The 26,040-nt window shown below is 38.6% G+C and overlaps 1 protein-coding gene across 1 annotated transcript in view; it reads left to right on the forward strand.

Annotated features, from left to right (window-relative positions):
* CTBP1 (C-terminal binding protein 1) overlaps positions 1 to 26,040 on the forward strand; it is a 269,296-nt gene that overhangs the window by 87,378 nt on the left and 155,878 nt on the right. The window contains exons 2-3 of the mRNA XM_072406893.1: positions 2,011 to 2,161; positions 17,323 to 17,421. Of these exons, the coding sequence (XP_072262994.1) occupies positions 2,104 to 2,161; positions 17,323 to 17,421 (157 nt within the window). The 5' untranslated portion in view covers positions 2,011 to 2,103. The remainder of the gene's footprint in view (positions 1 to 2,010; positions 2,162 to 17,322; positions 17,422 to 26,040) is intronic.

A 26,040-nucleotide genomic window follows, 5' to 3' on the forward strand; every position in this document is an offset into this window, starting at 1 on the left:
GAAGGATGGGATGGAAGAGGTCATCGGCAATAAGGGTTTAGATAGCCACTCAGTAAGTACTGGACCCACTCAGATTGGATTGGACCCACTCAGTAAGTAGGTTGTGCCCCTTTTGTAGCGCACTCCACCCATATGGGTGGTATTAATAAAGGTTAGTAAGGGTGTGTAATGGTTAATAGAAAAAACTTTGGATCTTGTTGGTGAGGTGACTTTAGGAAACCCAAAATGGCTTGTCTGAAATTTTATTTTAAAGGTTTTATTGTAAAAGTCAAGTCAAGGGTAGCAAAGCAATACAGTTGTAGAAGGAGGTCCATAGACGGTGGGTCCCCTCCAAATCAGAAAGAGCAATACTCCCCTAGGCATCGCAAACTAAGAGCGTATTATCTTAAAAAGGGCATTTTACAGGCCCATGCCTAGCCTGGCCCCTGAGCTGCCCTTGCCCAGCTGTCCTGTTCTCTCACCCAGTCAGCATGTGAGGAGGGCCCCCTTGTACTTGGTTCTCCAATATAAAACATATAGACACTACCTGTCCAAAATGGAGCACAAAGCATAAGCCCATAAGCTATAATATAACTGCAGCAGAACTGTGATTGATAGTTGACTATACCTACCCAGGTACAACCTGTGCAGCAACCTATCAACCCTCACTCCTTTGTGGAGAACTGTGGAAAAATTCTAGAACTATCCAGAAACTGAACCTTTCTCTGCAGTGCAGTGCTAGTGTGTGTTTGGGGTACCATTAGGAATAAATGGCAATGTATCATTCAAACATTTCTGTGTATAAACATGTGCATTATTGCAACACACAAATGGAAAGGAGTCCTAAATGTGAAGTTCTACAAGAAGCAACACAGGTAGCTATTCGTGTGTATTGTTGTTAATGATATAAATGGATAGATCAAAGTGACCAGAGAGATGAGTTCCTGGGTTAATATGAAGTAGGGAACGTAATTACACATAATTGAAGCTCCCTTGCTACCTTGTCAACTAGGGGGTCTGGAAAAGATGGGGATCCTGGGCAAATGCCTAAAACCAGCCCTGCTCCATGTACTGCTTTACTTTCCACTGGCCAGTTACAGGGTTGGTTTGGGCGAAAGCATACTGTATATAGATAAATAACTTAGAGAAAAGCTCCCCGCCATTGCTATATAGGATTGTGCTGTATGGTAGAGTTTTGTAAATCCCAGGAATAAATGGCCAGAAATATGAATTCTGTTGGCAGCTAAAGCATCTCTAATATAGGAATTTCACCAGTGTATTAAGCAGTTTGCCTGGCTTTCAGACATAAGTTTGCTTTAATACAGAATTTTGAATTGGATTGCACCTAATGCACAAAGCTGAAGCTGACTGAGTTATGACCTCACTGAACTCGCTGGAACCTCCTGGGCAAGATTCCTCTTGAGGCTTTGTGAACAAACTCCTTTGTCTTCTTCAAAATATTTCAGCAGTGAACAAATAAACCTGCAAAGTCATTTCTAGTCTTACAGAATCCAATCATTCTCTCAAAATATCCCAGATGTAAGGTTTTAGCATCAAGTATTGAGTACAGAAGAGCCATTCTACTTTCAGGACTTCTAATCCCACTTTTAATTCTCAAAAATACTTGCCAACAAGGGTAAATACCCAGGGAAAGAAAATGGCTTTTCAGATAGGAAATTTGTCTTTCTATTATTCTCTGTATATCATATAAAAATGCCTTTATCTGGAGCCCTTTTATTTCAGGCATTATCCAGAATTAGCATCTTCCATAAATGATATTCTGGCTCAGACATTTCACAATCATGTAAATCCCGATCCCTGATTTGGATGGGCCAAATAATACACTAAACCACACGGAAATGCATGTCAATGAGCAAGGTGCACCAGAGTGCTATTCAAAATGAATATCCCTCCATCACACCAATGTGCATACCGCTCTGTACCTAAATTGTCAGGACTTTCTCAATTACTCAATATGTGACCTATTGTCATGTCTTCATTTAATGTCTAACATTGGTTTTCTTTTTACAGGTGATACCATAAAAGGAACATTTTATTTTTTCTTGGTTGGTCATCTCATTAACACTGGTGAAAAATTGCGAAGCCACATTTACTGCCCATCTCATGTCTCTCATGGACAAACACAAAGTAAAGAGGCAAAGGTTAGATCGCATATTTGAAGGTAAGCCCCTCTGTTTTTGTTTTTTCCAGACCTGCAAATTTTAGTGTCTGTGGTCCATCTCAGCAAACACTTATGGAAGTTACTATTATCTGAAACCTAGATATTATCCTAACAGTGATGGTGAATGTTCACAGAGTATGGTAGACACCGTAAAGAACGTCACTTGCATGTGTGGCTTCCCTGACAGTTATATAGATTTAGGCAAAACTAAGCCCTTAAAGTTAAAAAACTCAACCAGGTTGGTCCTTTTTTCAGAACGGGCAGGCGATGTCCCATCTGCAATAAAATAACATTACCAGCCTTGATCAAAATTGTTTAAATGTGCCCACCTGTTGTGGTACGGCTACAATCTTCACTTGGTCTTCTTCCTAGAGTCAAGTTGTTGGCCATACTAATTGGCTGGGCCATGGTGCTATAACTCCCCTGGGGCTGCCAGAATACCCCCCACATCCCAGCATCCCTGGCAGATCCACGGACAATGGACAACGAACGACCGTAATGGAAGTGAAGAAGAGAGCGTACAGTGGAGTGCTGCTCCATCGCTCCCCCCCTCCCCTCCCCATAGAGCAGAACGGTGCTGTATGTACAACGCTCGTTCATGCATTGTGCAGTCGTTAGGCATTGGAAACGATCTTGCACGTGTGTACATAGACTAAGAAAGAAATAAAGCATTGATTCCGGCATCCTTCAAAGGTCATGGTTATAGTGAAGCACGTATTGCTAAAGCAGGTAAAAAGCAAAGTTCTAGGGTATCATTAAAAGACCTGAAGAAATAGCCTAAATTATAAAACACCGGAGTATCACCACAGATGTTTTTTTTAATTAATGGATTGCTGAACTTTTCCAGTTTCCAAATATATACCTGACAATCCTCAATGTTTCAAGGACAAGGGTCTGTGGTTGGATAAGGCAGTGTTTGTACTAGCAGAAATATGGAAAACCAAGAATTCATCCCAAGTGTAATAGAAGCATGTGAAGGAAACATTATGGTTCAAGGGTTTTCTTTTTTGGGGCTTAGTCAACTTCATATTACGGAAAAACAATTATTTAGAATTTTGGAATAACAAATAAAATAGGTTCACTGGTACAACATCATAATATGTGATAACAGTATAGGATTAGGTAATTAGGCTTTAGGCTTTACAGGTACATAAAAAGATTGCCAAATATCTCCATGAAAGGAAGTTCTTTAATAAAAGTTGTATATAAAAATGTGATAACATGCTCCTAAGAACCTAAGTATTATTAATACACAAATTACAAATCAATGCAAAACTGACCATGTGTACAAAAACAATGTTATATTCATATAATCATCATTAGTAAGCTCTTTAAGGCATTTCGCTCAGACCACAGAAAGCGTATAAACGATCAATAAAGCTACATACCTTTATTTTGTCCCTGTAAAGTCCTTTTCCTCAAATAGTCCCGCTACCTGCCTTTAGGCTGCATTAAGTCTACAAGCACAAGAGAGTCTACAAGAAAGGGGGCTGACAGAAAATAAAGATATGCCATTAAAAGGAAAAGACCTTGCATACACCTTATATTTCAATAAATGCAGATATCTGAAGTTAATGTTAAGTTAGGATAGGTAACATAAGTATCAGAGATGGATACATTAAGGTTTCTTCTGAATATTAACAGTCATGACAGGCATCTGGTGATCTCATGATATCTGCCCTAGGTAGGACTTTTAGCTTTAAAAGTTTATAATGAAGAACAGGTTTGAAACAATGGTGCTTTTCTCTCTAGTATTTAATCACCTTATACACAATTAAAAAACAATATTTTGTTTGCTCTCAAAATGCTATTGGAAAAAGAATCACTGTTTTTACCTGAGTACCACCTAGTGGCATGCCCTGGAACTGCATTTTTCTCTAATTTGACAAATCAGAGCTGAGAAAGAAAAACTGTCTGTATCAAACTTTATTAGCACCAGTGCCATCTACTAGTGGCCAATCGCCATGCCTTCAAGCAGTGGTCACCAACCTTTTAGAGCTCACAAACCACTTATTTCACAGACTCTGGACCGCGCATGCCTGGGAAGCCGTGTGTCACTCAAAGGGGGAAGACACTTCCCCCAGAGTTATGTCATGTTGCCAGAACCCGCCCATTCTCCGGCCCACGGCTCTGGCTGGTCCCCGTCCCAGCGGGGTCCTTCTCATGATCCTGCTGGGGGGCGCACCGGCCTAAGCCACAGACCACCGGTTGGGGATCGCTGCCCTAAAGTAAATTTAAGAGCAAATGACACACAAATATACAAAATACCTGTAAAACAGAAAAAATATAAAGGGCGTGAAAGGTTACTTTTTTCCCCGTTTCAAAAAAATGTTTCTAATTTATACATGGTGTATTTATTCACATTCATTTTAATAGCATTTCTATTGATTTCTGTTTTGAATGATAGCAGCAATGGCCATATGTTGTGTCCTAGGTTTATACTCGAGTCAAAGTATTTTTCCTGTTTTTGTTTTTTGTTTCAGGAAAAAGTAGGTACCACTGTTTATTTTTAAATTGGTTTATTTTTGAGTATTTACAGTATGTTAAAATTGGGTAATATTTACAGAAGTTTTTTATTCCGTAAACTGAATGCCTGGTTCAATTTAATAATATTAACAAACAAGGACATGAAATGAAAAAGGATGTGCTTTGAGGTTTGAAATGAAGCTGAAACATTTCTCACAATTGAAATACTTCCAAGAAATTGTATAGCATTAGAAAGCAAAATTCTTCAATATGAATTACACTGCTTTACCAGGCTCAATTACAAGGGCTACTAGAGCATTAAAAATAGCACTACTAAAAAAAATCAATACGTAGATGAAGCAGCATGAAATTGAGAACAGATTTTTCCATTTTTAAAAAAACAGTGTGATTAAAATGAATCATTCTTCTTCCCACTTGGGGATATAATTAGGAAAACAAGATCAATGCTCAGGTTCAAATAACCTAATTCAGTAAATTGCAAAGTGTTGGTGATAACCTGTTATGAGAGTAATAGGAGACTTCTGATGTTGTTGGTTGTCATGTTAATCCTCTGCCTTCATTTCTGAATCCCTGTGTGATAAGTATCAAAGACACAGAAAGTATTGAAGTAAGAGATACTCACATAGCATTTACAGGCTGAAACTAGCAAAGGCAGCTTATAGCTAAACTCCATGCAGATACGAAATACACAAATTTTTGCAGCATTGTTATCCTTATTCCAATTTTAAATTCCATTTTATTTTAATGCAAGCAGCCCAAGTTCCAGAATTTGACCTAATATCTTTGTAGTAAGACCCAATAGCCACGGTATCAAAGCTAAAAAGAGCTTAAAAAGAAAATCTGTAAAAGGTACATAAGTCTGTTCAACCCAACTCCACTGATAGCTAACATTGCCATCTCGTCTGCTTTCATTTATTACTGAAACCGGTACAAACAATCTATAGTCAGAGGATTCTGTGTAGCTTTTACCAGGACTAGTCAACAGAGAGACTTCACATTTGGAATGCATACTATACATGAGGAATGGCCACACATGGTAATGGAACTTCAAATCTCTTTTTCTGTACAATCACTGTAGGTTAAAGAGACACATTCACACTTGAAAAGGTTATTTGAGTTTTTGATACACATAGATTTTTTTTTAGTAACTTGCATGAGAGATACAGTCGATATACTAGCTAGGGATGAATGAGAATGCCTCTGACATTCTCACAAAAATTTCCTTGAGCTTCCGATGGGTCCGCAAAATTTTGGTGAACCGATTTCGCGGACCCATCGGAAGATCGAGGAAATCATTACAGGAGGAGTACTGCAGCTGCATTCATGAATGCAGCCATTGGAATCCTCCTGTGCGCGATCCTCGGGCACTAGAGGTTAAATGAGGGCAAGCTCATTTAACCTCTAGTGCCCGAGGTTCACGCACAGGAGGATTCCTACGGTACTGGTACTCCTCCTGTCAGTGTGGGTCCCACAGCTGTACTCATCAATAAATGCAGCTGTGGGAATCATCACAGGATGAGTCCCACAGCTGCATTCATTCATGATGACCACAGCCGCGAGACTCCTGTGTTCTTGGATAAAGAATCTCTGTCCAGGGACACATACTATAGGGCTGCAAGAGCAATTAGGGGAGGGGAGCTGTGACAAGGTAACTATGGATTTCAAAGGGGTTAGGCTGATGTTATAGATTAGGCATGTCAAACTCCATTGTTCGAGGGCCACTTACAGACCAGGATTTTCATATAAACTGACACTTTTTTTGTAAACCACCTGATGCTAAATTTATTGTATATATATGAAGTTATGCTAAAAAAGTCTGTAGATCTTAGCCAGTTAATGGCTGGAGTAAGACACTTCTGTAAATGGCCATGGTTGGGGCGAGATTAGAGTAAGGGTTAATAAATGTTAAATATTTAGCTTGCTTTACAACTCTTCTTGTTGAAGTAGAAATATAGCCAAAATTTTCACTCTGTTTCTATAGATTTGCCCCGCTAATATTACTTTTAGGATCAAAATAAAAAGATAAGTTCCTAATTGCAGTGCAAACAAACCAAGACCACTGCAGTGGCAAATATCGAATCTACAGCTTACCCTCTGAAAGGTGTAAAATGGTATTTTAGGTACATTAACAGTTTAAAAAATATTGTTTAGGAGAAGCTCTTAAGGATCAAAAGTACTTCCGTTCTTGTGTTGATAAAAAAAATTAGTTTAATAACAAAACTAGCAGCATGAATAGTAAAGTACAGTGAATAAAATAACATTGTAAAAAGTATATGTTAGGAGATGCTCATCTGGCCGACGACCCTGTGCTGTGTTCTATTGCAATATAAAACACTGTTGGTTCTGTCGGGAAATGTCATTAGCAGCAGCTAGGAGAACTAAGATACCAGCAGCCCCTGCTTCCCTTTAGCTATGCAGCTTGTTGTATTTTATGGCATCCCCAGCATCGCTTGTTAGGCTGTGCACGGCTGAAGGGGATTCTGGAGGCTGATAAGCTCCTGACTCAGTGCTGCACTGCTATTGGCTGCTGGGACTTTATAGCCTCTCTGCTCCCCGTCACCAGGGCCTGTTGCAGTGTAAAGCTGGGCTAATCTGTGCTGAAGTGTGTATTTGGCTGATTTACTGGTCCTGACCTTGCCAGTTCCTGCCCTATTGTTTGTATGCAGCCTGTGACCCTGACTCTGCTTGTGTTTTGCCCTTGTGTACTTTGTTTGGTGGACAAGTATCCTGTGCATGACCTCTGCTCTGTATTCTGGAGTTGGCTCTGTTGGAATCTTGGTACTGCTTTATCTGTGGGCTCCTGGCTTGCTGCCAGTCCATTCCCAGACACGATCCCTTGTGCAGTAAGTCCTGGGGGCAACCGAGTGCTGGGAGACCCAACCTGTCTCCCGGGGGCTTGCTATAGGTGAAGACTGCGGTGTTATATTGGGGGACTGGTGTCTGATGAGAACTGGTGCTGAATAGGGCCTTACAGTATATTTTAAAAATAAAAAACAAAGAAAAAGTTTGTCTAATTCTGATGCGTATCAGTGTAGGTGTGTGTGTGACTTCAAATATACTAATGGGGAAGTTCAAAAGCTTTCAAGTTCAGTTATAACCCAAACCATTACTACTGTGGATTATGCAAACCTCTAAGATCAACAACCTTCTCCTCTCTATCACTATTATGATCAGCAACCACCTCCTACCAATTTAGGTCTCTAAATGCCCTGAAGAAGCCATAGGGCGAAACGCATTGGAAACTATACAATTTTTACTGATTATACGATGATCTAATGCGATATTCAACACTGGTTCAATACACTGTTCAAGGCTCATATACTTGTCTACCTAGCATAGTTGAGCTATGTCCAGTTGAGAATATTGTAACCAAGTAAAGCATTATTTGATTTGTTGCCTAAAAAACAATCTATCTCTTCCTTCTCTTCAGTATGATATAACCTTACCATACGATACTAATGATCTGTGACACAGTATAATGCTGATGATAAAGGTAGGTATATTCTGGGTAATAAGGAGACAGGTTTTTATTATATGTTTTTCCAGACTGTACCTCTGTTTTTAGTTCATGTTAGTTGTAATATAAAATCCCCCACACTAGAAAGGTAGGCAGCAAAAAAAAAAAATACACTAAAATGAGAAAAATGTAGATCCTCTGTAAGAATTCCATCGTTGGGTCCCCCGTGTATCTTCATAAGGGCAATTTCACCTCCCCCCCCCCCCTTCCTTTCTTTGGGGTCATTTAAAATTTGGATTTTAAATTTTAAAACATTTGACACTATTAACCCTTTGGTGCTGTATCCAAAAATGTAAAAAATATTCTGGCTGTAAATGAGCTTTAAAGATTCATATGAGAGCAGATTAGGTGTTGAATAGTATTTTTTGAAATGACATGCCACTTTCATTTCCTTTTCCTTCAGTGAAATCCATTAGAATAGAGCTCTGAGACTTATTTATTAGGTACAAAATATGTAACCAAATATTCTGCAATTTCTTTGCATATTCTTATACGCTGCTTATCCGTGTTAAAGTATGATTTATTGCATGTTTCATCTGTAATATTCATCACTGACTTGTAATTGGCTATGCAAAATATTCAGCCAAATGCGTATCAAGTCCAAGCTGAAATTCTAATTTAATAGAAATACATTTTCCAGATAGAAAACAAATGATGAAAAACTGGGCTGAATAATCATTTCAGGCTGAGCACTACTCAATGGAACTGGGAAAACAGAGTCGCTTGAATAATAGCATGAGCTTATAAAATCAATAGCTTTGTTTGCTTACTTAGAACTGAACTAAATAATCACTGGAATATTCTAGGATATCTCATTTGGGAGAACAAAAGAGAACCAGGCATAAGGTGCAGATATTTAAAGAGAACACAGCATGCTTTGTAAAGAAAAAAATAATTTCCCCTTTAACTTCATATGCCCCCCTGATCACGTCAAACTCTCCTTACTACCCTGGCTCTTTTACCCAACTTCAATAAATTCTTATTTTTGCAAGGGATCCAAATGGCCGGGAAGATGCTACATTTCCACCCTTACTTCACAATTGCTATTTGTGTGCTGTTGACTGCATGCATGTAGTTTGCTATTGTTTGTATGTAACCTACTGCTCATTGGGCCTGCTAGCTGGAGAGGATACACTTTCATCAGTGAATCTGTGTGATCCAGGAAACCTGGAATGAATCTGAAACCATTTGCCAGCAAATAGAAAATTACTTTTAGGAAATCCATTCCAGGTTTGCTGGATCACCCAGCTTCACTGATGAAAGTGAATTCTCTCCAGCCCTGGAGAGCTTTAATAAATCAGGCTCATTGTGTGCATGTAGCATGCTTTTGATTTTATGGGCCTGATTTATTAAAGGTCTCCAAGGCTGGAAATAATTCACTTTCATTAGTGAAGCTGGGTGATTCTGAAAACCTGGAATGGATTTCTTCAAAATCATTTGCTAACAATAGTTTTGAATCTTAGACAAGATCCTAGACAAGATCACCCAGCTTCACTGATAAAAGTGTATTCTCTGCAGCCTTGGAGAGTTTTAATAAATCAGGCCCATTGTGTGTTGTGTGCTGCTGTGTGTAGACTGTATACAGTAAATGTGGGATGCTTCTGATTGCATGCTTGTAGTATGCTGTTGACTGTGTACATATAGTGTGCTGTTGATTGTATGCACAGTTTAGTGTACTGAAGCATATAATACCAAATTCAGTGAATATTTGGCAGCATCAATTTCAATTTCCCCCAACAAAGGGATTTAAGACCTGGATAGAGCTGGGAGAAATTATATTGCTGCAGATTTATGTTTTTTACTTTCTTCCAGATCCCTGACATATGCAAGGGGGAACCTTATGATCAAAAATAGGGTTCCATCAGGGTGAAGCTTGTGCATTGCATTTCCGGAATGCCCAACATTGCAAATTGTGTGCCCAGCTGCATCAATTGTTGTAGTAGTGGGGTCTTTGCTAAAAGAAAAATGAAGTTTCTCCTCTAAAAAGGCAGAGAACTGTTCTGCTTTTACAACTTTTCTATAATTTAAACGAGTTTTCTAACCTGGTTATTATATTAACAGCTGCCACATCCCTTCCTTATTTGAAGTATGTAAACAATCTTTGTACATATGGGACTTTACAGGCAGTAATAAATCACATACATTGTATATCTATTTTTTCACATTTTATTATTATTATATATTACAACAAATTATTTATTTTTTCAAAGATTAAAACTAACAATAAAAACATTTCCACATTTCTGGTGTACAGCTTCAGATGATTTTGGGGTTCTAAGCAACGCGCTTCGCGGAACTCCAGTCTGCTTCTTCAGGAGATATTTTCTTTGTTGTTTTCCCCTTTTTCCATACAACATGGCATACCCAAAGCACTAATGAAGCTAAACAGCAAAGAAGCAGTCAAAGCTCTGCACTTTCTATTGAACCATTATCAATTGTAGGAATAACCTGGTCATTCATACAGTCTCACAATCTATGTTCAAATCATTGCGCTCAAGCAATTTGCAAAGCCAGCATTCGCTTAACACCAATTGACCTAAAGATTCCAAATCAATCCTGTTCTTTAGACACATGACATTCATGTAATCCTTGGGAACTTCTCTATAATTGCTTCTTCTAGGTTTTAATGCAGAACCGGCTGCATGAACATTATGGCTCTCCATCTTCTCCGTCTTCTTGTTACAAAAATAAATAGATCATGGTTTTTCTGTATTCTATACAAAACAATTGTTGTATGTTTGGCTGATTACATTTCAGGCTTGTTATGATGCCTCTGGTTACTGTAAAATGACCTTTAGTCTGGCATATTGCTCTTTAGTTTTTGATAGAAACTTCCAGTATGGACTGACAATGTTGTGACATTACCAATGCAGATCCATATATTACATCACTTAATATGTTGGGACATTCACATTCTTTTTATATGAATTTCAATTTGAGTCAAATTTAAAGTCAGCCTGTGAGCACAAAAATATGCAAGCTGCCATGGTTGACTTAAAAGTTGTGTAAAGGTGTTTTAATTTCAATATTAGTGTCTGCCTTTCTTTTTTTATTTTGTTCTTATTGTGCACTGCAGTTTTATTCTTCACTTTCTCTGATACTTCAAGTAGTATGAATATTGGAGGTTCCATATGCCAATCTAATGCCACATCTATCTCATTCCATTACTGACATCACCCATTCACCTAGCAGCTGCCCGGAAAGCCTTGCATTATTTGAAAAGAATGTCTTTGATATATTTGTAGATTTACATCACATACTAATTATAACATGGAATCAATTTAAAATAAAAATAAATCAATTACATCAATGTAGTGGGCCTGTCACAGGTCTGGTACATTTGTAATAGTTATGGGCTGGTTAAAAATTCATTGGGGTAATGTGTTGGTTTATGAGGTGAACTTCAGTTTGGGTTCAGGGAAGACCACCAAGACCTGTCACTTATATACGTAGGTTGCTTACACTAGCAATGTTTTTTTTTCTATTATTGCAGACCTGAACCAAGTGAATTGAGTTAGGGGGCTGTCATTCCATCATGTATTTCCATAGAGTCTTTTTTCCCATGCCTTGCTTGTGGTGGACCATAACACCCGAGATGTGCAATGGCCAAGCCCAAAAGACCCATTACCCATTATTGGTACCCATACCAATAATGAAAACATACCTTAAGATGCTGCAGTGCTAATGTCCTGATCCTATTCAAACATATATAATTACAAAATTACACCCTCCCTTTTTTTGAGATATGTTAGTGGGTTGCCGTGAGGTCCTTGAAGGAAGTTGGTTTTGGGTAGTGGTTTTAGTAGGGTGGGAGATCCACCTGTGGTTGAATTGTTTTGTTGGAGGATCATGTTTGGAAGGGTTGTGGTTGGGGACTGCCATTAGTGATGATATAATTTCCAAGCCTGGTGTGGTTGCGGCTGGGAAGGGGTGACCTTTCGAGGACCGGTAACCAAAAGGAGAGTGCTGGGTAGATTGTTAGTTAACTGTAGTGGTTTATTGTTAATACTATGTAAAATTTGTATAGTTATTGGTTTTTATTATAATGTTATGTTTATTTATGAAGTATAAATATTTATTAAAAGGTCTACGGGCCATTTAACCAAAGTTGGCATTGTGTATTGGCATTTATGGGGGGAGGAGTTAATAACAGCGGTATTCTGTCTTTTCTCAAGTCGTGTGAGATCATGGTGTATTTTGTGCACGATATGGGTTCAATCATAGTGTGAGCTGGGCAGGATATGGATGTGATCATTGCGTAGGGTAGACAAATGATGTGTCATGAGTGTGGGTTGAGATAGGGACAAGGCAATAACTGTGTTTTGGGTGTAAGTAGAAGTATGTGGAGAATTGGACAAGAATTAAATAGAATATGGGTTGGGCAGGATGCTGAAAAGGTCATGGTGTAAATTGGGAGTATTATTGCATAAGCAGGATGCAAGTAAGGTTATCTATATGGGTTGTGCAGGATGTGGGTAGGGTTAGCTGTGTGAACCTTATGGGATACAGGTTATGTCATGATGTTCATCTTCTACTGCTTCTCTTTGTATTTCTCTTCATTAGCTTCCATTTCACCTTAAAATCAAATTCAAGCTCCTGTGCTTTGCCTTCAAATCCCTCCACAGTTCTTGTCCCACTTACCTTTGTGACCTGGTGGAAAAATACTCCCCTAGCCGTTCTCTTCGCTACTCCAATGACCTACTACTGACTTCCTCACTCATAACCTCATCACACGTACCGCTCTAAGACTTTTCTACAGCTGCCCTGACTTCCTGGAATGGTCTTCCTCATCCTATTTGGCTTTCTCCTACATTCTGCTCATATAAAAGAGCCCTAAAACCCATCTTTTCAAACTTGCCTACCCATCTTCTCCTGTCTTCTGTCTTTTGAAACTAGTTCACTACTAGTCACTACTTCCCACCATTCCATATCTTCCCTCCCTTCCCCAACATCCTAGATTGTAAGCTCTTCGGGGCAGGGTCCTCCCCTCTTTTGTCACTGTCGGTTTCTGTCTGCCATTTGCAACCCCTATTTAATGTACAGTGCGGCATATTATGTTAGCTCTGTAAAAAAAACAGTTTATTAATATTATTATTATTAATAATAATAATAATATTATTAATTATATCACGCAGGTATGCATATCATGCAGGTATGGTCATGGATGTAAATTTAGTGCTTATCCACAAAAGATGTGCAGATCTCTAATGCATCTTTTCTTGTATCATGTTTTCAGTTAACCATGGAACTTGTACCAAGACAAAAATCAAACATTTTAATTACATTTTTTTTTTTATAGAAGTTACCACTGATACATCAGATCACAGCTATATGATATTATAGAAATACACACCACCTATGTGCATGCTGTATCATTATGTGACATTTTGCAAGTGCCCCAAGCAATTCTTACCCAGGCAGAGAAGCAATGTGATATTTTTTCACTTCTATTAGAACTTCATCCTGTTTGTAGTGAAGCTGATCAAGCATGAAATTCATGGTGTTGAGAATAAATGATGTATCAGCCATCACAGCCGACCTCCTGCAATAACTGTGCGCTGACATATAAATCCTCTAGCAGATGCCAGGAAAAAAGTTTGTGAAATACAAGCAGTCTTGATGTGAATATATATTGTGTATGTATGCATATACATACACCCACACAAAGAGACATTTGACTTTCACATAGGAAAGTCCAGGGCAGTTTCTAAGCTAAATAGCAATGAAAGAATATGACATTTTTTTAGGATAGGAAAAGACATGGGCACTGAAGAATAATGATGCGAATATGCTTGCAGCTAATGATGGGGTGATCACACTTGGCTAACAAAGTTCTAAGGGATAGTTTAGGAGATAGTCTGAACCTACTCTAAGTATACAAAGTCATCCTTATACCCACAACCTACCTGCACCCCTTGCACATGGCCAACCTTCACGCCTTGATTACATGCACCGTTGCACCGATCTCCCCACTCACCAGATGCAATGATTGTGCTAACAAAGGTTACCCTTTTGCTTTATTTGTAAATCAATAGATCAATAGGACCTTGGTATATTTGGTGAGGGCACCTCTTCCATTACCCACGGACTACAACCCTACATAATGGGGTCAGCAATTGTTCTGCTCCTTAAACCTTGTTGTGCCCTACATAACCCGAAGGGTCTCCTCCGGTCCAGATGGAAGAGAAATAGGCAGTACAATGGGTATATATTAGTGAGAGAGCCCTTTTCACATTGACACATGGCAGAAACCTCTCCAGAGGCATGTATGGCACTACTCTGTCCTTCTTCTTCTTCCTTCCTTCTAAACTCAACAGGAAAGGACATACAGACACTGCAAGATCAAGAGGGTAGGCTAAGCCAACTGAAGACCCCCAAACATAGCCCTTCTTTTTTAATGTAATGTGCTGCTTCCTTTGCTTCAAATTAAAGCTCAGCTTGCATGACACCCCCTGCTTTTTAATGAACCTGGTGCCCCAGGCAATCTCCTAGTGTGCCCGGTCTACAAAACTCCCCCCACTCATAAAATTAAAAAAGGTAATTATTTTTTCTAACAAATTTGCCATTAGCAGCTTGGTGACATGAAATTTTCCATAGTAATCAGTTTAGCATAAATCATTCCTCAAATCTTTATAGTATAAAATAAAGCAGTACCATAGGAACATGGCTGTGGAATTGCTTTCTAAAAGGTTTAAGATTCTTTTAAGCATAATTTAGGTCAGCAGTGGTTAGTTAGATGCATGTAAATCACTAATATGTCCCCAAAAAGTGAATTTGTGGAGTCAGGTATTCATGTTTGATGAGAAGACCTGGCTAACAATCAGCATTTTAACTAATCCCAAGCAAATTCACTAGAATTAAGGGTCAGGGCATTTGAGTTTCTCCATAACAAGATCATCAAACTATACCTGGCTTTGGCCATATAGGTAAGTGTGATCTCAAAAGTACAATTTTTACCATATAGTGTATCTCCAAGAAGAGACAGACAGCCAAGATGGACATTTTTGCCCTATCTATTATTTAATTCTTGACACTCAAGAATTAAACTCATCATTTAAATGACCCAGGGCAACAATTCTATGTAGAGCCTTGCTCCAGTAATCGTCTTTTGTTGCCTATCTTTAGATCATACGTCTCCTTTATGGAGATGACATTTAACAAAGGCAGATCAGTTTCCGGAGCTGGGTCTTTGTATTATGGTGTGACATGTTCTGTGAAGGATAAATATTCTCTGTGGTATAGTCAACACCACTACTGTTTTTATTTCCTGAAGATTCTGAGTCATTGCTTGTCAGATAATCTGCCATCATCCACCATGCTTGCCATATATCTTCAGCAGCTAAGGACAACTGTGTGAACGGGGGAGGTTAAGACTGACGAACCAGCAAATATAAATGTATTTGAAGAAAAAAATCCTAATTCAGAAGCAAAAGGTTTTGAAGAAACAGTAAAATAATTAAATATTGGATAAACAATTATCACCTTCGCTTTTGTTTCTGGCTTGGGACTAATTATGACATAAAGGCCAATCAGCAACTCTGCACGGGGATATTAAATTAGATGTAAACCCAATCAATAAAATCTTATAGAGGCTTTAATATGTCAATGTAATTACAAAAAAAATCATAAATCTGCAGCTTTTATTAAAATAATACCTGGCGATCCTACCATACAGGTCCTTGTTTGGTGACCCTTAGTTGAAGGATGACAATGCTTTTGTCGTGTTTTCCAGTTGTGGTCCAGTGTTGCCACCTGTAGTTAAAGTTGAACTCAAAGTCCAAAAATTTAAAAAATGGTGATCAGATAGGTTTTATTGGAAATAGGGACAGGCAATGTCCCTTCTGCATTACCTGTTCTTACCTGTCAGACCACCATCCAGCTGTCAAATTTCAAGTTTATTGCCAGAGATAACCTGTAATCCTGGCTTTCCTTGTGCTTGTCAGGACTGAACAAATTCCCTTGTAAATTAGTGGGAGTTACGTCATTCTGGCCCAGCCGATCAGGATGGCCAAAGGTTGTCTCCAGTAATAAAAAAAGGAAGAAGATGGCAGCACCCTGTAATGGAATGGGGACAGATGAGTACTGCGGGTTTAGTTCCACTTTAATAATACTTTTGCATATGTCATACATTGTGGCTTTCCATCTATTTTATTTCGGAACGTGAAATCCTTGATTTCCGTTGATATTCTTGATTTATTGAAGTATGGAGGCCCTTTGTTGTCTTTGTTCCTATCGGAGAAATGTCTATTCCCCCAGAGACAATTTTGGAAACTTCACTAAAGTAAGGGTAACTCTCACCTTTAACATTTGTCATCAGAAAAAAGTTCCTATTGAACATTTCTAGTCTCAACCATCAAAATTTGGATTTTTCCAAACTTTCTGTGTCACTAATAATGGTCAACTAGTCATACAGCCAAGGGGTCCCAACCCTTTGAAAATTGTTTTACATTGGAGTTGGCATCTCAAAGCAACATGAGACTATAATATAAACATTAACTTACCAAATGGCTCAGATTACATTCATGCATGTTAAATTATTACAGAGTTGAGTTTTTGTTGAAGCCAATAGTCAATGGTATCTTCATTGTCCAACTAATGGAAAAGAATATATATTATAATTATTATTTTTAATAATAATAATTATAATAATAATAATAATAGACAGTTTTTATATAGTTCTAACATATTACACAGTACTTTACATTAAATACGGGATGCAAATGACAGATACAAACAATAAAACAAGAGGAGCAGAGCTTACAACCTAAGCTTGGAGGTTCTTTCATTGCAATGTGACAACAGATAATATTCAGTCCAGGACTGGACCTGGCACCCTGAAAGGTTGTACAAAAAGCATAATGAGAATATTTTGCTGTAAACTGAACTTTTCTCCTGATACGAGTCTACTTAGCTATGCTGAGGAGGAATGGTAATTTACAGGTTCTGTTTTTTAGTTTATTCTTCCATATATAACTGTTGGAATAAGGCTATAGTGTTCCAGGAATATACAGGAAGGGCTGTTATATTTTCTAAAATTACCTTTGGGTTATCTAATGTGTCCAGATTATGTGCAAAAAATGCTGGGTGGAGTTGTTTATTAAGATGTGGTAAAACTTTACATGCATAGATAGCTCTCATTTCTTCTCCTTTATTGCAGCTCCATACCAGTTAGCCTGGAGGGCCCAGCATGCCCTTGCCTCTTCCACTGCTGGCAACACAACCCCTTGGTCAATGATGCGAAACTCGCCTGAGGCAGGTAAACAACATCGTCCTATATTATACTTACATTGGCTTGCTCTGCTTTCTTTAGCTGTGATGTCTCATTTACTGTTTGCTATGTGTTTATACATATACAGCTGTGTTGTTGTTGGTGCAGGGCTAACGCTGACTGGTTAACCTTGCCCGTGTTTTGCCTGTGGGTATTCAATGTAGAGTAATCTGGAGCTGATTATCACTGCTGGTCTTTATGGGTTACTATAGTTTTATGTTCTATAGTGCTGGGCTTGGATTCAGATAGTAATGGTTTACCATTCATTAACTTGTGTTGTCACAATATTTGTTCATCAGAATATACACTCACTATGTTTTTGATTGATGAGCCCATTCACGCCTGTGGTGCGTTCTGGCACTATTAATTTTAAATGGCACCCTAACACAAATGCACAGTACTGAATCACATCATAACACACATGTTGTGCATTGTGGTGCAGTGCAATATAAATAAAAATATTAAGTATGTCCAAATTTTTAAGCTTTGTAATGTATTGGCAGTCTATTCCTAATGAAAGGGCTTCCTTAATGCATGAATGGTAATATGTGGCACAAAACATGTGAATTGGCCCATGGTAGGTGACCTATAGTGCTATCTATAGGTAACCTACCAAGCGTGATGTCCCCTCTTCCTACCCTATTTAGGGTGGTACATAGCAGGGCATAATATCTGACAGGAGGACTGGACTGAATCCAAAAAAGAGGACACCAGAAGTCTGGCATGAAACTGAAGAAATAAAGCTAACCTAACAAAGTCACCTTACATTGAACCTGAACTGAAGAGAGGCTTTAGATACATTGCTGTACCTAAAGCCTCATATATGTGTATCTGCAATGTGAGATGTAAGGCATTGTTGTTTTGACTGCTTTTAGGAGATCTTTACTGATATTTGATGGTGCCACGTCTGTGCTTCTCATTGTTCTCTTTGCTGGAGAGTAACCTGTACCTGAGAAGCTGCATTGTAAGACTCTCCATGCTTCTGGGTTATTTATTCTATGTAACTCAGACACAGTTCAGAGGAAGATAGAGAAATACATATTGACATTGTTACTTTTGTACCTGCTCGGTTTCATTCCAAAGGATGAAATTCGGAAATCAATGTAGATGTAGACACAAAAAGCAGGGAACAGAGCAATAAGTGAATGTGCAGGTTTATCCATTTATAAATACTATATACTATACTATATATATATATATATATATATATATATATATGTATGAGTCATAAAATTTAAAGCAAACCTGTTAATGGAGATAGATCCATGTTTTATCATTATTGCATCACAGTGGCACTCTTGTACCACTGGAGGTTACCTTCGCAAAGCACCCCATGCCTGTAGCCATTACCTTTCACGATTGTAGCAGCATATTACCAAAATATAGGCTTTAATGACAACTTTAAATTTATCAAAGACTTTCATTTAATGAAGTATATGTTACAGTATACTTGCATACTTGCACTAAGGATCCACTGAGAAGGAGTTGCAAAGGTCTACAACAGATTTATCACTGCAGATAAGACAGAATATGACTCTAATAAAATGCACAATCAAGAAGTGATCAGGGGCAGGTTTTATTTGCTTACAGTGCCGCATTGAAACACCAGAGGAAGGAATAAAGCTGAACTAAAAACCGAATGAAATGTCTTTTATATCTATTCATTTCTACTGTTTTGCACTGATTTTTTATATAATTTTGGTCAAGGGAAGCAATTTTGTCCATTCAGTTGCTAATCAGTACTTGCATATTTTGAAAATTCAAGGCAATAAAGTTAGGTACTACTTTTTTTTTTTTTGCACTAATAGTTTTACAATAAACTGCTCTGTTTATGTTACAAATGAAATAACATGACTACAATTATCCTAATTATAATAGAAAATCAAAGGCAGAATGAGTTTGCCATGACAACAGGTTCACTTTAGGACATTGCTTTCAGGTGACGCTGGGGGGTATTTGTTAAGTTTTTAACAAAAGAATTTTCAGCACAGATTGCTTGGCAAACAATTTATCTCTTGTGTTTATGTCATTGTTTATCTTGGAAATGGTTTGTTTAATGAGGCAACAGTCCAATTATTAATTTATTGAGAGTAACTTGATTCAGCCAGCACAAAAATTATGTTATGGAGGGAAAACCAATATTCCCAATATGAATCTTTTACTGCAGAATTTTGTTCCAAAGAAAATATCCTTCAATAATATATTATACAAAGAGTACAGATATTCAAGTCCCTTATGAGCACAGCACACACAAAAACAGACTAAAAGTGGACAATAAGATGGGTTATGGGCCAAGAATAGTGACAGAGTGATGTAGTGTTTTTAGAAGACCTCTAGGGGGCACAAGAGATATTTTCATTTTATATGTAAAAGAACTGCAATCTGTATGCAAGTTCTATAAAACAAGCTACTTTCCTAAGATGTATTAAAGGTACATTTTGATGAAACATCAAGGTGACCCAGAATGCATTCCTGCTGATAAGCGTTAGTTTTTATCATAGCATTTATCTTCTACACCTAGCTGCCATGCTAGTTCAATACCTATATTTGCTAACATTCCCTACTGAATGACCCAGGGTCTGAGTCTAAGAAGATGAATGGCAATTGCTCCTTGTGCTACCCCCATCTCCACTGTAGCCTTACTTCCATATACAAGACACTAGGAGGGAGGTTGTTACAGTTACAGAATATCATGCATTGGATTAACAGTTCTTTATACTAATACAGACTTTATTTGATATTGCATTGCAATTATATGTTTCTTTTTGCATGACATGGTCATTTACTGATCACTGGTGGGTAAAGCTGCGTACACACGTCAAATTTTTCTCGCCCGATAATCGGCATCAGTCAGATATCGGGCGAGAATCTGGCGTGAGTACAGCCCAGGTCGTTCATCGTCCGTGGATCTGTCCTGGTGGATCCGCTGACGATGAACGATGATCGATCCTAATGCAAGGGAAGGGGGAGAGCGCACAGCAGGGCGCTGCCCCGTCGCTCTCCCCCTCCCTTCTCCATAGAGCAGAACGGTGCTGTATGTACAGCACTCGTTCATGCATCTTGCAGTTCTTATCGTTGGAAAGGATCGTGAAAGATCCTTTCCAACGACAAGAATTGCACGTGTGTATGCGGCTTAATGCATATACTCTGCAAACTGATCACTGGTGGGTTAATGCATATAGTTGATTGATTACTGGTGGACTATTGAATATACTCTGCAGACTAATCACTGAGGGGTTAATGCATATACTCTGCAGACTGATCACTGAGGGGGTTAATGCATATACTGTGCAGACTGATCCTTGAGGGGGTTAATGCATATACTGTGCAGACTGATCACTGAGGGGGGGTTAATGCATATACTGTGCAGACTGATCCTTGAGGGGGTTAATGCATATACTGTGCAGACTGATCACTGAGGGGGTTAATGCATATACTGTGCGGACTGATCACTGAGGGGGTTAATGCATATATTCTGCATATTGATTACTGGTGGACTATTGCATGTACTCTGTAGACTGATCACTGGGGGGTTAATGCACATATTCTGCAGACTGATCGCTGGTGGTTAATGCATATACTCTGCATACTGATCACTGGGGGGTTAATGCATATACTCTGAAAACTGATCACTGGGGGGTTAATGCATATACTCTGCATACTGATCACTGTTGGATTAGTTCATACTTTGCAGAATGATCGCTGGTTGGTTGATGCATATCCTGTGTAAACTGATCACTGAGGGTACTGCACATATTTTGCTTACTAGATACTGAGGGAAATGCCTATACTCTTGAGACCGCTCATTGATTGGTGCAACATGCATACATGGTGACTGGCCACTAATGGGTTAATGCATACATTCTGGAGACTGATAATAAGTTGCAATAGCTCCATGGGAGGGGTGGACCTTGAAGCTGATGAAAACCCTAATTTGAACTTCTTTTATTTGACCTGTTTGGTCTAATATATATATATATATATGTGTCAAAATATGTATTTTGTTATATCTCTTGTATAAAAAAGAATAGTGAATCTTACTAGGTATCTTGTGAGCAGAAAACATTCAGGGCTCCCTGTTTCTGCTGAGCTGTTAACATTTACATTTTTTTCTAGCAATCCCTGAGGAATACAGAACCGCCCTCAATGGTATGGATAAGAGGAGAGATCTTTGTAGTTCTCTCCATTGGCTTCTATTTCACCTTAGAATCAAATTCAAGCTCCTGTGCTTTGCCTTCAATTCCATCAACAGTTCTTGTCCCACTTATATTTCTGACCTGAAAAAAAAAACATCTCCCACCTACTAATGACTTCCTCACTCATAACCTCCTCACACGCATGGCTCCAAGACTTTTCTAGAGCTGCCGGACTCTCTGGAATGGTCTTTCTCCTCCTGTTCGACTTGCTCCTACTTTCTGCTCATTTAAAAGAGCCCTCAAAACCCATCTTTTCAAACTTGCCTACCCGTCTTCTTCTGTTTCCTAAACCCTCACTACTTCCCACCAATCTCCAATATCCCCCTCCTATTGTGTGTTACTTCCCCACCTCCTAGATTGTAAGCTCTTCGGGGCAGGGTCCTCTCCTCCTGTTTCACTGTCTGTATCTGTCTGTCTTGCAACCCCTATTTAATGTACAGCGCTGCATAATATGTTAGCACTATATAAATCCTGTTTATTAATAATAATAATAGCTATGGACTAGGGTGACTTCTCTATAGATACAGTACTATGAGTGAGCGTTGTATGGAAGGATCTTCAAGTCATAAAAGAATTGACATAGCTGAATCCTTTCAGTATTACCGCCATATGTTGGGGTAACAGGTGCACTTTAATGATAAGTGAGCATCATCCTATTCTTCTATCTATGTCGCTGTCTCCATTTCTCCTCTCTTGCCCGCTCAGTGACTCTCACTTCTCCTCCCTCTCTGTCATTTCCAGATGAGTTATACCGGCACATACACAAATTACAAATGACTGTCTTTCTCACTCTGCTGGGCCGCTCTTTTCAGCACATAAAAGCTATTTATTTACATCCTCTGCCCGCAAAGGAAATCAATTTCCCAAAGACAATGTAACAGTAGGTGGAGCCATTATCATGTCATTTTCTGCGGCATTATTTGTACAGGGAAAAAGAAATAATGGTCGCGCCTCAAGGTTTTCATAACCCATAGCACAGCTGCTTTTTATGTGCGTTTAGTCACTACTGCTATACTACAAATGGAGTGTTTGCCTGCAGCCATTTCATTAAAAAGTAACTATATAAATTCAGTGGCCATGTTAGTATGTATGGTGGATGGAAACCATGGATGTAACGCTTAGCACCGAAAGTGATAAAAGTCATTGGTCTATCTTCAGGAATGATTAGGTAACCTTAGCGCTCATGTTTCTTCTGCACCACCAGCTAATATTTGGGGAAAACAATAGTAACTGGACAAGGTTTTTATTAGGAGTCCACAGAGATAGCGAATGCTTGCCCAATCCAGATGTCTTCAGTTATATCAGGGGGCATTCATATGGTTGTAGGCTCCTCCGGTATACTGGCTGCTTTTGTGGGAAAGATAATCACTTGGGAAATCTTTCTCTTTCTGTATTTTATATTCCTTAAATGCATTTTGCTACAAATCCTTTATGTTTCAAGCCCTGGGAATACAAGGAGTTGGTATGTGTTTTGAAGATTACAGGATAACACAGGGTAGCTGAACAATTACCAGTCCAATAAGCAGATAGGTGCATTTGAACATATTGCAATAAATGGGTATAGCAGTAATGTTATTCACCCTACCTCTTAGATTGTAAGCTCTTCTGGCCTCTCCTCCTCCTGTGTCACTGTCTCTATATGTCTGTCTTTTGCAACCCCTATTTTATGTACATTGCTATATATTAAGTTGGCACTAAATAAATACTGTTTAATATTATTAATAATAATAATAAAATAAACATCATAGTGAGTCTTTTGGCTTATTACACCCTATAAGTGGCCTATAAGTGTGTGCAATGGTGCTTGGTTGATATTAAGTGCCTCATTGTTGTATTTTTTGTTGCAATATGATGGAAACAATATTCTGTATGTACAGGGGTCCATTTAGACTGTTACGTTATGTTGCCATCTGATGAATTAGCAGTCAATGCACCACAACCCAGCTTTGTGCTTGTATTTACTGACTAGGTGCGTTCATTTGTAATGGCACCACAATCCAGTGCATCAAGTTTCTGTATTACAGGGACATGCAGGAAAAAACTGCAGGTTACCAAAACTCTGGGATGTGAATAAAGCCTAAATGTCTCACTGTCAATGTCTACTAATTCATATAAACATAACAAGTATTAAAGGGTCGGTTCCTGTACATGCTGGAAAATAGTAAGTGTTTCAGTTCCCACATCTGTACTTTGGCTGCAGTCATTTTAAAGGGATTTCTACCTATACCACTTCAATAGTTGATTGAATAAATATTACAAAAACTTTAACTAGAGTATCTAGGACATACTTGTGTCATTTCTGTTGAGTGTTTTACAAAATCAATCCCCACTCAGCATGATTTGATTTATTACCATCTAGAACTTCTACATTCGCCCTTGCACCCTTAAGGATAGGAAAGTGAAAAACAGAATCTGAAATGCAGTTTATTATAATTTTACAATGTATATTGCAGAAGAACCATCTTTTAATGCATTCCTCCACAATGTCTTTGTTTTCATGCTCTGAGTTTAGTGAGCTTGGCTTGGGTGAGCCTAAAAAGACCCCAATTTCTTTTGGGAGGTTGCCACTTTGCACCTTCTGAAAATACTAGTATCCCTGCCAAGATAAACCCCTAACTCCTGTACACTATAAATCAGGGAACCAGAAATAAGTATTTGGACTATAAACCTCATTATATACTTGGTTAGTGATAAAAAAGTGAAAAATGAACCAGGATAAAAAAAACAGGTATTAGAAAAGGAGAAGTAATGGCAGCCAACATAGTTTTTCCAGAACGTGTATACTCATTATTGTTCCATGCTACTGCCCAGAATGCTGGTTCTAAAAGCCATAAGAAGGACAATTAGCTTATATCATTGGTTCAACTGCATTACTAGGCGTTCTGTGCTACCATCTCTCCTCTGTTGGCGCCATTCCAGACCCACAGTGAGCCACAGCATTCTGCCGCAGGCTCAACCATGGTCCCAACCACTCTCATTCAGATCAATGTGGCTGCGGCAGATTGCCATGCAGTTGGTGTTAGAAGATTCATGCAAACCTGTAATGTGGTTTGCAGTTTGATGTGCTCCCAGGAATGGTCAATTGTGAGGTTCAGGTGTGAAAGCATCCTTAGGAATTGTCACTGCTTGCCTCCAGAAGTTTTCTTTGCAGCCATTCCATAAACCAGAGCTTACTGGGAGGTTGTGGTGGAGCAGCCTTTATTCTTGAATCCTATATTAACTTATCAAATTTGAATAAGGAAAAAAATTTACAATTGAATCACGTTTTTTACGAATCACGTGTTAACTGCCTGTCAGTCTAATATAGTGAACAAGAAGGGACAGACACAAGTTTCAGCATTTCATACATTTTCACTGATTTTAATTGTAAATTGTTAATTGGTCATATTTTACTTTTTCCAAAGCTTATCATTTTATTACAATATCCCACATTCAGTTTCATTTGTATCCCAAAAAACAACCTGCCGTGATTTTTGTTTTAATTGTTCTGTGTCGACTTGAGGGATTTCTTGGAAATAATGGAGTCGCTGTGGGTGACCCTCGTGTCTGTGCCCTGCAAGAAAAACAAAGGGCCAGTATGATGAATGTGCTGAGAATCAGCTGCGGGTTGAGCAGGTGTTTCACCACATTAACAACATCTGCCAACAGAGTCTGGCCTGTTTTCCTACCCGCTCCTCCAGTCTGCAGATGGTTTTGTTTACTTCTTTCTGTGTACTCCAGAAACTCCCAGCTCTCATCTCCTACAAACTGGGCAATCTATGACTATCCAGCTGCTAAGGAGCTACAAGTCCCAGACTTCTCTTCCAGTCAAAGTCCAGCAGGTTATACTGGAATTGGATCTTTAGGTTACTAATTCCTTATGGTATCAATACCCAATTTTTCTTAAGTCAGCTAGAACTGTTGTTTTTGCTTTAAATGCATATCGCCCTACTGTCCTTCATTTGGACGTACTGACTGAAATCCGAGTCCCTGTGTTCTTTCCTCCTTGGATATCCCTTTTATTGAGCAGCAACATTTACCTGTTAAAAATGTGTTATTTTTCACTAAACCTCCATTGTCCTTTAAATTTTTGCATTTTGTTGGTTCTTTTGCCAATAAAAAAGTACATTGGGATGAATTAGGATGTTGTATTACTGATTTTTGTGTATTTCGTTGTTTTTTGTGAAAAAATATAACAAAAAAAAATAAATCCTTGAAAAAGTACATTGGGGACAAAGCTGGGTGTGTCATTTGGCTAGATACTTTAACCCCCTCGGTGCTCTGAATAATAAGGATTTTTAAATGTGAAAGCAGTACATTTAAAAATACTTATTTTTTTAAATTTTCTGCCTGGTTCTGCCTCCCAGCCACACGGCCCTGCCCCCCAACCGCAAGCTTGCAAGGCCCGGCCGGTATCTGCATCCCCTGGCCA

Source organism: Pyxicephalus adspersus, chromosome 3 (assembly GCF_032062135.1).
Source record: "Pyxicephalus adspersus chromosome 3, UCB_Pads_2.0, whole genome shotgun sequence".
Classification (NCBI taxonomy): domain Eukaryota; kingdom Metazoa; phylum Chordata; class Amphibia; order Anura; family Pyxicephalidae; genus Pyxicephalus; species Pyxicephalus adspersus.